This window comes from Lathyrus oleraceus, chromosome 6 (genome assembly GCF_024323335.1).
Source record: "Lathyrus oleraceus cultivar Zhongwan6 chromosome 6, CAAS_Psat_ZW6_1.0, whole genome shotgun sequence".
Classification (NCBI taxonomy): Eukaryota; Viridiplantae; Streptophyta; class Magnoliopsida; order Fabales; family Fabaceae; genus Lathyrus; species Lathyrus oleraceus.
Genome location: NC_066584.1, coordinates 41,913,352 through 41,924,749, shown reverse-complemented (window position 1 = coordinate 41,924,749; position 11,398 = coordinate 41,913,352). Strand labels below are relative to the sequence as shown.

At 31.1% G+C, this 11,398-nt stretch overlaps 3 protein-coding genes across 3 annotated transcripts; all 3 read left to right on the top strand.

The window, feature by feature from the left end:
* Nucleotides 1-3,901: 3,901 nt before the first annotated feature.
* LOC127098632 (bidirectional sugar transporter SWEET3) lies at nucleotides 3,902-5,426 on the top strand. Its single transcript, XM_051037276.1, has 6 exons — nucleotides 3,902-4,038; nucleotides 4,129-4,165; nucleotides 4,264-4,486; nucleotides 4,666-4,821; nucleotides 4,909-5,028; nucleotides 5,111-5,426. The coding sequence occupies exons 1-6, from the start codon at nucleotides 4,002-4,004 to the stop codon at nucleotides 5,303-5,305; spliced, it is 768 nt and encodes a 255-aa protein (XP_050893233.1). The 5' UTR covers nucleotides 3,902-4,001; the 3' UTR covers nucleotides 5,306-5,426.
* A 730-nt stretch (nucleotides 5,427-6,156) lies between these two features.
* Nucleotides 6,157-6,844, top strand: LOC127093903 (uncharacterized). The gene is made up of 2 exons (XM_051032798.1): nucleotides 6,157-6,485; nucleotides 6,658-6,844. The coding sequence occupies exons 1-2, from the start codon at nucleotides 6,157-6,159 to the stop codon at nucleotides 6,842-6,844; spliced, it is 516 nt and encodes a 171-aa protein (XP_050888755.1).
* A 986-nt stretch (nucleotides 6,845-7,830) lies between these two features.
* LOC127093902 (uncharacterized) lies at nucleotides 7,831-9,717 on the top strand. Its single transcript, XM_051032797.1, has 2 exons — nucleotides 7,831-8,239; nucleotides 9,557-9,717. Exons 1-2 carry the CDS (start codon nucleotides 7,831-7,833, stop codon nucleotides 9,715-9,717), a joined length of 570 nt encoding a protein of 189 aa, XP_050888754.1.
* Nucleotides 9,718-11,398: the final 1,681 nt, after the last annotated feature.

Genomic DNA, 11,398 nt, shown 5'->3' with positions numbered 1-11,398 from the left:
AAACTTTGCATCATTTTCTTGATTTTTTTGTTTTTCAGGATAATCACTAGAGTAGTGACCATACATATGACAATTGAAACACTGAATGTGACTTTTGTCAGATTTTCGACCACCACCTCTTCCTCTACCTGCAACATCAGCTCTTTGGTTTCTTTGGTATGACGGCCTTTTCTGATTTGACTATACTCCTTCTTGTTGATTTCGACCGGCCGAATTGTTGTAACCTCATCTATCTTTGTTGTCAAGCAACTTCCCTTTACCTTTCTTTTTTGTTGTTGATTGCACCTATAAAGCCACATCACTCTTAGACTTGCCAACAACTCTTTCATCCATTATTTGTTCATGAGATTCAAGTGTCCCTTGAAACTCTTCCTTTGTTAATATTGACAAATCTTTCGAATCTTCTATGGCTACTACCATGTGGTCGAACTTTGGAGCCAATGATCTTAAGATCTTTGTCACAACTGATCCTAATGTCAACGCCTCTCCACATACCTTGATTTGATTCACCAGTTTTGTAACCCTAGCAAAAAACTAGTTATTCTTTCATTGTCTTATATCTGAAGCAATTCATATGTTCTTTTGTAAGTTTGTAACCTCACTTCTTTCACCTTTTATGTGCCTCCAAACGATTTTTCCAAAATTTCCCATGCTTCTTCGCTGATTCAACATCACTAACCTTTTTGAAGTTTTCTGCATCAACGTATTGATGGATCATAAAGAGAGCTTTATAATATTTCTTCTTCAATTCTTTGTGTGCAACCTTTTCATTGCGTTTGCTGCAAGCGACGTCACTCCCTCCACAAGATACCAAAGATCTTGATAAAAAAAACAACCTTTATCTGCTTGCACCAATTCTCATAATTCTGATTCTTTAGAATTGGGAGACTCGCCAGAAATTCCCCTTCGGATGATTCATCACCATCGTGTTTTGTTTACCACGAATCTCTCAACCAAGCTCTGATACCAGATGTTGGAAATTCACCAAAACCTATGGAGAATTCAGCTGCAATCTTGATGAATAAGATTCAATCTCATCGATCTCATTCCCTTTTGTTCTTGACTCTTCACTCGAGTGAATCTACCAATCTTGGTTTCAAGATTATTCCCGCTGCACAACTGTTAATGGAAAAAGAAAGAAAAGATGAAATTGGGGAAGAGAAGAAAATTAGGTTTTTTCGAACAAAGAAAGAAGAAGACAAATTTTTGTAAAGTTTCTCTCTGCTCTCAAACTGAAACTTCTATTCTTTGTAACTGCAAGTATCTGTTATATTATAATGATAGGGGTTACTCCTTATTTTTAGATTTAGGTTTGCTTGCTCCTCAAGCAAAGTCCAAAATACCTAATTCAGCTAACACTACAAAATTAGACCTAAGTCAAAATTCCTGTCGAGTTACACTACTTCAATATTTCGACATTTACACAGTTCGACAATTCTTTGCTTTTGTCAATTAACCTACTTCAACATAAGAAATTACAATTTAACAGGAATGATAGCACTTTTAATTGATCATAGTAAGAATGCTAGTGGAATTGATCATATGATATTCCTTAGTTTGACATTATAAGTATTATAATGTTTGTTAGTAATCCTTTGTTTATGACATCTAAGAGTTAAATATATACTACAATGTTAATTTTTAGAAACATGTACTATTACAATGTTACTAATGATTTTTTAGATACATGTATTACTAAAATATTATTAATTAATGATGTGTTGTAGAAGGGATTTAAAACCTAAGAGGGAGGAAGTGAATTGTGAGTTTAGATTTTAATTTTTTTGCGAAAGATTGATTTTAAGAAAAATAATAAAGTAGAAAATTAGGCCTGAAAAAAATAACAGAAATAGAGTTATATAGATAACTTAGGAGATTATATTTATTCAATCTTAAACCACACGGTCTACTCCAATTCTGAAGAGTTTTCTCTTGAGATTTCAACTATAAATAACTTCAACTTTTACATAAATTCAATCCAACAACTTTCCTTACATCAAACTTTTTAGAGGTTTATCTTGCAATCTCCAAGTCTATTACATATGAAGAAGACAACTAAGATCTTGAATAAACAAATTACAAACAACAAAGAAAATACACAACTCTCAAGATAAGTTTTTCATTATTTCATCACTAAGATAATGTGCAATGAATAAAACTGATTTTAGAAGGAGAATGAATAAGATAATAAAGGAGATAGTTCATAAATGTGTGTTTTAGAAGTGAACACAACACTTCTATATAGGAGAAAATTTAGCTAAAAAAGACAACAATCCATGGTTTTGACCGCTCTCTAATCGATTAGAAATGACAAGCTAATCAATTAGATTAAGTCCAAAAAAAGGAAATCATATATCAAATTCCCTCCTTAAGAAGACTAACCATAACTTAAAATAAAGACTAGTCACAACTTTAAATCTTTGAGAGAATAACTTCTTTTGTTTAACAGAAATATCTCTCTCTCTCTGTTATATTTTGTTTTGATATTTTTTATTTATCTTAGCTAACAAGATAGTTGGAGCAACATAGTTGAAATAACCTACTTAATTATATAATGAATAATGATCTTATAAATCTAATTAATATTAATTAAAAATAAAATAAATATTGTGTTGATAATGATCTGAGATGAAGTTGTCTGCACGACTATGAAATATTATTCAATTTGATACAATATAAATTTTTTTTAGTTATATACGTAAATTTGAAATGAGTTACATAATTGTAAAATAAAAATAATTATAAAAACTCAATCGTAAAAAAAAATTGAAACCTATGAGATGGAGATAAAAATTTTTTTTTACAATTTTTATAGAAAACTCAATTTGTATAAGTAAATTTTTTATCCAAATGACTATTAGAAAACTCAATTTGTGTAAGTAAAATTTTTATCTCTCAAAATGTAATTGTTGATTAAAATAAAATAGATATTATTTTGATAGTACCTCATGAGATGAAACGTTAGTTGTCTACACTACTATGGAGTATTATCCAATTTGCTAAGGTATAAAATATATTTAAATATATAAGTAAATTTGAAATGAGTTACTTAATTATAAAATAAACAATTATTGTATAAACTCAATTGTATTAAATAATCCTAAATAAATAAAAAAGAACACGGAAAATGGAGAAAGAAAGAAAAAATTTACATTTGAAAATAAAAATTATCTCTCGAATAAAGACAATAATTGATTAAAAATAAAATACGTATCGTGTTGATAATGACTTATTAGTCATTTGGATAATTTTATGAAATAACTTATTAATTTTATAATTGTGAATTATTTTTAATATCTATGAATAATTTTTTAATAATCATAAAGTAATTATATTTTTTGTTGAGATTAAATTTTGTGTTTTAAAAATTAAATATTTTTGTGTATTTTTCTTCATTTTATTAAAAAAGGTTTTAATTTTTTTTAATTATACTTTAAAAGAGTTAAAAAGAGAAAGAGAAGATGGAGAGAGAAAATTTTAAAATGAAAATGAAAAAGTGAGAGAAATTGAAAAGAACATTTGACATGTTAGGAGATTTAGAAGAGAGATGTAGTGTGATTGGACTAGTAAGAATATGTTAGATGTAATATAATGAGAGATATAAAGTGTTTTAATTAGAATATTTGTTGTTTACTTATTAACCCTTTTTGTAGTATTAAATTTTAGAAGTGAAAGATAAAATAGTAAGATTAAACAATTTATTTCTCTATTCCATAATAAATGAATAATAAAAAATATTTAAAATAAATGATTTATTTTAATTTTTAATATTAAAAGAAATATTTAAAATATTTTTTGTTTTTATTTTTATTTTTAATCCGTATAAAATGGTCGATTGAATATATTTTCCTCGGACAGGATTTTACCTTAATAATTTAAGCATGCCTCTAGTTGTTAAACAGTACACACTCTAAAAGTCTTATAAATAGAGCAACCTCAAAACATGTCTTCTTACAAATATCCTCATCTCATCACCTTAAAGACCATAAACAACGTTAAACATGGCAGAAACCCTTCGTATGGCTGTTGCTGTTATAGGTACAACCTTAATCCATTTCACACCCTCTTAACATCATCATGCATTTTACTAGAAACTAACTCACTAATTTCAATATTCATTTCTTGCAGGAAATGTTGCCTCAGTGTCTCTCTATGCTGCACCAATGTATGGTTGTTACATAACATGATAAATACTATAAATCAAAAACCATTCAGAGATTACTATGAAGCACTCAACTTTTTTTTCTTGATTTGATTTTGCAGTGTGACCTTCAAAAGGGTCATAAGGAAAAAAAGCACAGAGGAATTTTCATATGTTCCTTACATAATAGCACTGTTGAACTCTCTCCTTTACACTTGGTATGGATTGCCAGTAGTTAGCTACAAATGGGAAAATTTTCCTCTTGTCCCTGTTAATGGAGTTGGAATTATTTTGGAGCTTTCTTATGTTGTCATTTATTTTTGGTATTCTTCATCCAAAGGAAAGGTAAAAATAGTAGTAATTTAATCATTGAGCCTCTTAAGTCCTTTTCAATGCACAAAATAGAAATCTCGATATCACCTCATCATCTATCATCATCTATGTCTGTCTGTGTCAGTATCTGTGTTTAGAAAAAAAATGTTTTATCAAACGAAACTAATTATTTAGTTTTTTTACATGTGAAGGTAGCTATGATAGCTTTTCCAATTCTTCTAGTATTTTGTGCCATTGCTCTTGCATCATCTTTTGCTTTCCCTGATCATCGACACAGAAAGAACCTTGTGGGTAGTGTAGGTTTGGGGGTGTCAATAGCAATGTATGCATCTCCTTTGATTGTTATGGTGAGTTTATCTTTTTCTTCCACTCAAATTTTTGTTACTATAAAAAGGAAACAAAAAACTTCAGATTTTTTATTTTGGTTATTGCAGAAGAAAGTGATACAAACAAAGAGTGTGGAATTCATGCCACTACCGTTATCATTGTGTTCATTCTTGGCTAGTCTATTGTGGCTTACATATGGACTTCTCATTCGAGATATATTCGTTGCGGTTTGTGTCGTTTTCGGATAATTTATTCCATGATTAAAATTAAGATAATCTTATTGATGTTGATGTTGTTAACTTTGAATAGGGACCAAATGTGATTGGAACTCCCTTGGGAATTTTACAGCTGGTTCTCCACTGCAAATATTGGAAAAGAGAAGTGATTATTGAAGAACCAAACAAGGTGGATCTTGTTCATAAGGGAATTAGCTTAGAGAATTTGGACTTGGAAAAGAGTGGTTTAGAAAAGGGGGACTTGGAAAAGAATGTGACAAGTTCTTAGTAAATTATCAGTTGTGATGTGTGACAGTGACAGTGTTTTAGCTAAGATGGTGATTTTTCATTAGTTTTTTATTATGTTAACACCCCAACAAAAAAAAGTTATGTTGTTGTTAGTTTTTTTATTGATGTGTGCCACTTAGTTCCCATTGTATGCTTGTTTGCATTTACATAGTTTTCATACTCAAAATTATGCAGCCAATATGTTTTTTTTAATTCCAACGTAAAAATACTAAAATGTTCTTTAATTTTCGAAGATGTATATTTGGAAGCATCCAATACACAATCAACGTAGATCAGTCTGAGTAACGTACTATAAATTGAGTTTTTTAATACCGGAGATGCATCTTCGAAAATTTCCATAAATATATTCATAATTGATCAGCTCAATGAAAATTTCAGAGATGTATCTTCGGAAGTTTGGAGTAGAATTTTAAAAATTACTGTCATCTTTGCATGTCAGTTTTTTTCAGAGATGCATCTCGAAAATAATTTGATATAGACAGAGATGCATGATCACACAACCATACTTGTCTTTCATTACAATCCGTAGTCAAAAACCCATACACTCTCAATCTCTATTTTCACTCTAAATCTCCAATCTTGGGGTTCATCACATCAAATGGGGCAAAACAAGTTTGAATTCTAGGTAAAGCTCATTTATTTCGAGCCTCATTGCATACATTAATCTTGTTTTTGTCTGAAAAAACTAGCATTTTCTCCAGAAATGTATCTCCGGAACGAGTATGAACTTCTCCGAAAATGCATTTTATGTACCTGTATGTGTTCATTTTTCAGCTTTATTTACAGCAATAGCGTTTATTTACTGTTTTGTGGTAATTGATTTAGTTAGATATGGTGCACCCCGATTTTTTCCCTCAACAAGTTGTGTCTTCGAATGTCCATGGTGTTGTTGTGAAGGCGGTAGATATTGGTAACTTATTTAAAAATGAGCAAGAGTTTGAATGTTGTGATCAAATGTTTCAATGGATTCGTATGGAGACCTCCAAACTGGGATTCATTGTGGTTATCAGAAGGTCCGATAATGGTTTAGATAGAATATGTGCTCTTGTGACAATGACGTGTGAAAAAAGAGGGAAATATAGAACTCCACTTCAAAATTTAAAACGAGACGACACCAGTTCAAGAATATGTGAGTGTCCCTTTAAGATGTGTGGTTATATGTTAGTAAATAATAACTTGAGATTTAATGTCATATGTGGTTTGCATAACCATGTCATATGTGATTTAATGTCATGTGTGAAAAGTTTGTCGGTCGTCCAATTATGTGTTGACTCATACCGGAAGAGAAGGAATGTGTTGCTGACATGATTTTGACTTGAGTTACTATTCCAGTAAAGCCAGTGTTGTGGCCGATGTGTTAAGTAGGAAGTCGTTGCATATGTCGCTGTTGATGGTTCAAGAATTGGAATTGATTGAACAACTTAGTGACATGAGTTTGATGTGCGAAGAGACTCCAAGCATTGTGAAGTTGGGCATGTTAAAGATGATCAGTGGTATCCTTGAAGAAATTAGAGAATGACAGAAGATCGATTTGGGAATAATGGATCGATTAATGTTAATCAATCAAGGAAAAAAAGGTGGTTTCATAATCGACGAGAATGGTGTGATGAGATTCAGAGACAGAGTTTGCGTACCAGAACTTAAGAAGAGTATTCTTAAGGAAGGTCACAGAAGTTGTCTGAGTATTCATCCCGATGCCACTAAGATGTATCAATATTTGAAAAGGATGTTTTGGTGGCCAGGAATGAAAAAGGAAGTAGTTGAGTTTGTTTACGCTTGCTTGACTTGTCAGAAGGCGAAGATTGAACATCAGAAACCGTTGGGTCTGACGCAACCGTTAATCATTCCTAAGTGGAAATGGGATAGTATTTCCATGGATTTTGTGACGAGTTTTCCGAAGACGACAAAAGGATGTGATTCCATATGGGTTATTATTGATAGGCTGGCTAAATCAGCTCATTCCATTCTGATTAAGATTAGTTATTTTTTGCAGAAGTTAGTCGAGTTGTATTTTGAGAAGGTCGTTAGCCTGCATGGTATTCCTTTGAGTATTATTTCGGATAGGGATCTGAGATTCGCGTCGGGGTTTTGACAGTGTTTGCAAAAAGTGTTGGATATAAAGTTGAAGTTGAGTTCTGCTTATCACCCGTAGACGGACAGTCATACAGAGAGAACTATCTAGTCTTTGGAGGATTTAATTAGAGCTTGTGTGCTAGAATAATGAGGTGCATGGATAGTTATTTTCTGTTGATTGAGTTCACTTAAAACAATAGTTTATATTCTAGTAATGGAATGATACTATTCGAGGCGTTGTATGGTAGGAGGTGTAGGACACATTTGTGTTGGTATGAATCAGGTGAGAGTGCGGTGATTAGACCAGAGATTATGCAACAAATCTCTGAGAAGAACAAAATGATCAAAGAGAAGATGAAAGTTTCACATAGTCTCTAGAAGAGTTATCACGATAAGAGGAGGAAAACACTTGAGTTCGTAGAGAGAAATCATATGTTTTTGCGAGTTGCTCTGGTAACTGGTGTTGTTCGAGCTTTGAAATCTCGAAATCTCACATTGCACTTTATTGGTCCTTATCAGACTATGAAACGAGTAGGAGACATGGCCTATAGAGTTGCATTGCCACTATTTCTTTTGAATTTTCATGATGTCTTCCATGTGTCGCAGTTGAAGAAGTATATTCTTGATCCGTCCCATGTGAATCAAGTGGATGATGTACAAGCTAGAGAGAAATTGACCATTGAGGCATCTCCCTTGAGAGTGGAGGATCGTGAAGTGAAGTACTTGAAAGGTAAGGAGATTGTGCTGGTGAAGGTGGTGTGGGAATGGCCTGTTGTAGACAGCATGGCGTGGGAGATGGAGAGTCAGATGAGAGAGTCGTATCCGACTCTGTTCCATTCAGGTAATTTTCGAGGGCAAAAATTCTCTAAGTGGGGGAGAGTTGTAACACCCCAAAATTTGATTAATTTATTTAATCAGATTATTCGATTTTTATTTTCGGCTTAAATAGTCTTCTGGTCCTTGTAAGTTGGCGATTTTTTGATTTTGGTCCTTGTATATATATTTTTTTTTGAGTCTCTATATCTCACTGTTGTGTTGAGATTAGTCATTGACGTTAAATTTCTGTTAAAAAAAGATGATGTGGAAAACGTTGCTGACATGACATGTCTTTTTTTTTCATTTTCCATTTATTTTAATCTCCAATAATTCCACATAAGCGTTGTTTTGTTTGGGGGCTGAAATCTAAAAAATTCAAAACTAGGTCCTATGAGGGATTGAGCTCATGACTTTTTCTTTTACAAACAACTAACTTTTCACTAAACCAATCATTTTATTTAATAAAAGCATTGTAACAAGAATACATATTTCATAAGTGATTCAATATTTAATAAATTACTTAATTTTTCAACTATTAAGGATTAATTAATTTATTTCAACTATAAATTACTTAATATTCTACTAAGTGCTTTAGCTAAGGCACCACCGGTCCTTGTTTACACTAATTGATGTTCATGAAATATGAGCATGATAATGATAATCACATACATAAAATGCATGAGTGTATTTGTTTTGAAAAATGTTTCACCACCATGCATACATAAAACTAACATTGGTACTTTGAGAAACTAAGAATCCAAATCTTACTTCATAAACGAACATGAAGATGAAACTTTAATGAAAGATGATGGTGAAGATTGTGAGAGAAAAAGTAAATAATAAAGTTACATAATCAAACTATCAAAAATGACTATGGTTTGAAATGGTGGAGCACTAAATAAACATACATGAATACATCATAAACAAACACATATGTTCTCATCGATCTGAAAAAAAATTGGGTTTGTATGAAGGTTGAACATGAAGATATGAATTCAAACCCAAAATTAAGGACTAAAACCAAAAAAAAATATTATGTTAAAGAGACTAAAGCCAAAAACGCGTCAATTTATAGGGACGAAAAGAATATTTAATCTAAAATTTTGGGTTTGTGTTCATATCTTCATCGCTTACCATCATATAAACCCTGAATTTTTTCAAATCCAAAATTATTCCTTGTTTATTCCTTATTTTCTCTTTTCATAAAAATGATTTCTCATACTTCTATCAAGACCAAAGACTACCACTGAACAATAAAAATTCACCACTAATTCTATTAGGTGGTAAAACTTACAAACCTACATCTCATCATTAGAAACAATAACTAAATTAAATGAAACAGAGCAAAGTTATGTATTGTGGATTTTGAACGGAATAAAGTTACCAACTGAATACGTTGCCATGGATGAAGGTGAAGAGGAAGAAGACGAATGCGGATTAGAGGAGAGGAAGAAGAAGAAGTTCAAATTGCAAAATCAATTTATTTTTGGATTTAGTCATTAGTATTATGTGATATATACATATGCGTTGCAAATATGAATAAGAAACACACGTGGTTTAGTGGAAAGACATTTTTATTGTAAATACAAGGTCCATGGTTTGACCCTTCTTGGGACCATTTTTTAAAAAAATTGATTTTTATTATTTAACACCAAAAAAACTAAATAATACATAATTAGTCTATATGGAAAAAAAAAATAAAGGAAAAAAATTGTCACTTCAGCAACCTTAGCCACATCAGTTTTTGTAACGGAGAATTAATGTTAGGGACTAAAGTCAAACGAAATTCAACATATAGACACTCAGACCAAAAAAAAAAGATACAAGGACCAAAATCAAAAATTCTCTAACTTACAGAGACCAGAAGACTATTTAAGTCTTTATTTTATTATTTAGTATGTGGTGTACTTTTAATTAAATATATTATAAGTTGTATGTGTATGTGGTATATGATGGGATGTAGTGAGAATATTGGTGGGTTGATAGAATGATTAAAATAATTAGAAATAATTAGAATATTAGTGGTTTTTCAACTAATTTTAAAGCAAAAATTCAACTGATTTTCCAAAAATAGAATATCAGTGGTTTTTCAAAATTGTGTGCGAAAGTGTTAAGCAAAAATGGAGACTTATACTTTTATTGGATTTCAATCTCATCGACAAATACACAATTCACAAAACTCCCATATTGTTCAACAATGAATAATTGATTATTGTATATTACACGAGATGTGTCATATACGATAGTTCAATTATGATCGGATTCTAACATGACTATTGTATATTACACGAGATGTGTCATATACGATAGTTCAATTATGATCGGATTCTAACATCACTAATTTTTCAGAATTAAATCACCACTAAAGCTCAATTAGGTATCAATTCTATCAAAACCTAACCTTATATAATAAATCGCTACATCTAAATAAACGATAAAGAACGCTAAGAATTGAAAATCTAAGCATGCAATTGCCATACGAAAATTAAATGAATGAGAGAGAGAGAGAGAGAGAGAGAGAGTACACTGGAATGTATAGTGGTTCAACGTCCGTCCTCGCTTTGCCTACTCCTTTCTTCAATGATTTTCCATTGAAACTTGTTATGTTTCTTTTTATTTTGATAAATATTGCAAGAGTTCATATAATCATTGTTCTGTCCCATTAGAACCTATTAAATTTTTGTTAGATGGATTGTTTAAGGATATACCTAGGCGGGTATATTGTTTTAAAAAATATACTCGGGCGAGTATATCAGTTTACTTTTAGACAAACTATTTTAAATTTATTTTGGATGACTAGTGTGTTTAGAAATATCACCCATCATTGTAATTGCAAAATAATACAACACAACACAACATTCAATAAATCATTTTCCTTCCATCACTCTATAATTTTCTCTCAATTTATCATCATCGATGGATCAGATTCCAACAAAATAGAACTAAAGGAAATTGACATCAATCTCTAAATCAATTCAATTAACACTAGATCCCTTAAAAATAAAATCATTACAGACTTTTTAAATAGACTCGAATATATCGTGTCAAACCATAAGACACGCACAGTTAAAAATAATTTAATTAAGAACTTTAAACACCATGAGAAGCAGAGAATATACTCAGACAACAGTCAAAATTAAGTTTGTGTATTATTCAAATTGTAATTATACCACACATCACACAC

Bases quoted from the DNA above. Each gene is read 5' to 3' on its own strand.
- LOC127098632 (XM_051037276.1), top strand. From the start codon at position 4,002: ATGGCAGAAACCCTTCGTATGGCTGTTGCTGTTATAG. The intron at 4,039-4,128 runs GTACAACCTTAA...CATTTCTTGCAG, and splicing joins TATGGCTGTTGCTGTTATAG to GAAATGTTGCCTCAGTGTCT. The intron at 4,487-4,665 runs GTAAAAATAGTA...TTACATGTGAAG, and splicing joins ATTCTTCATCCAAAGGAAAG to GTAGCTATGATAGCTTTTCC.
- LOC127093903 (XM_051032798.1), top strand. From the start codon at position 6,157: ATGGTGCACCCCGATTTTTTCCCTCAACAAGTTGTGTCTTCGAATGTC. The intron at 6,486-6,657 runs GTTAGTAAATAA...TTACTATTCCAG, and splicing joins TTTAAGATGTGTGGTTATAT to TAAAGCCAGTGTTGTGGCCG.
- LOC127093902 (XM_051032797.1), top strand. From the start codon at position 7,831: ATGTTTTTGCGAGTTGCTCTGGTAACTGGTGTTGTTCGAGCTTTGAAA. The intron at 8,240-9,556 runs GTAATTTTCGAG...TAAATGAAACAG, and splicing joins TCCGACTCTGTTCCATTCAG to AGCAAAGTTATGTATTGTGG.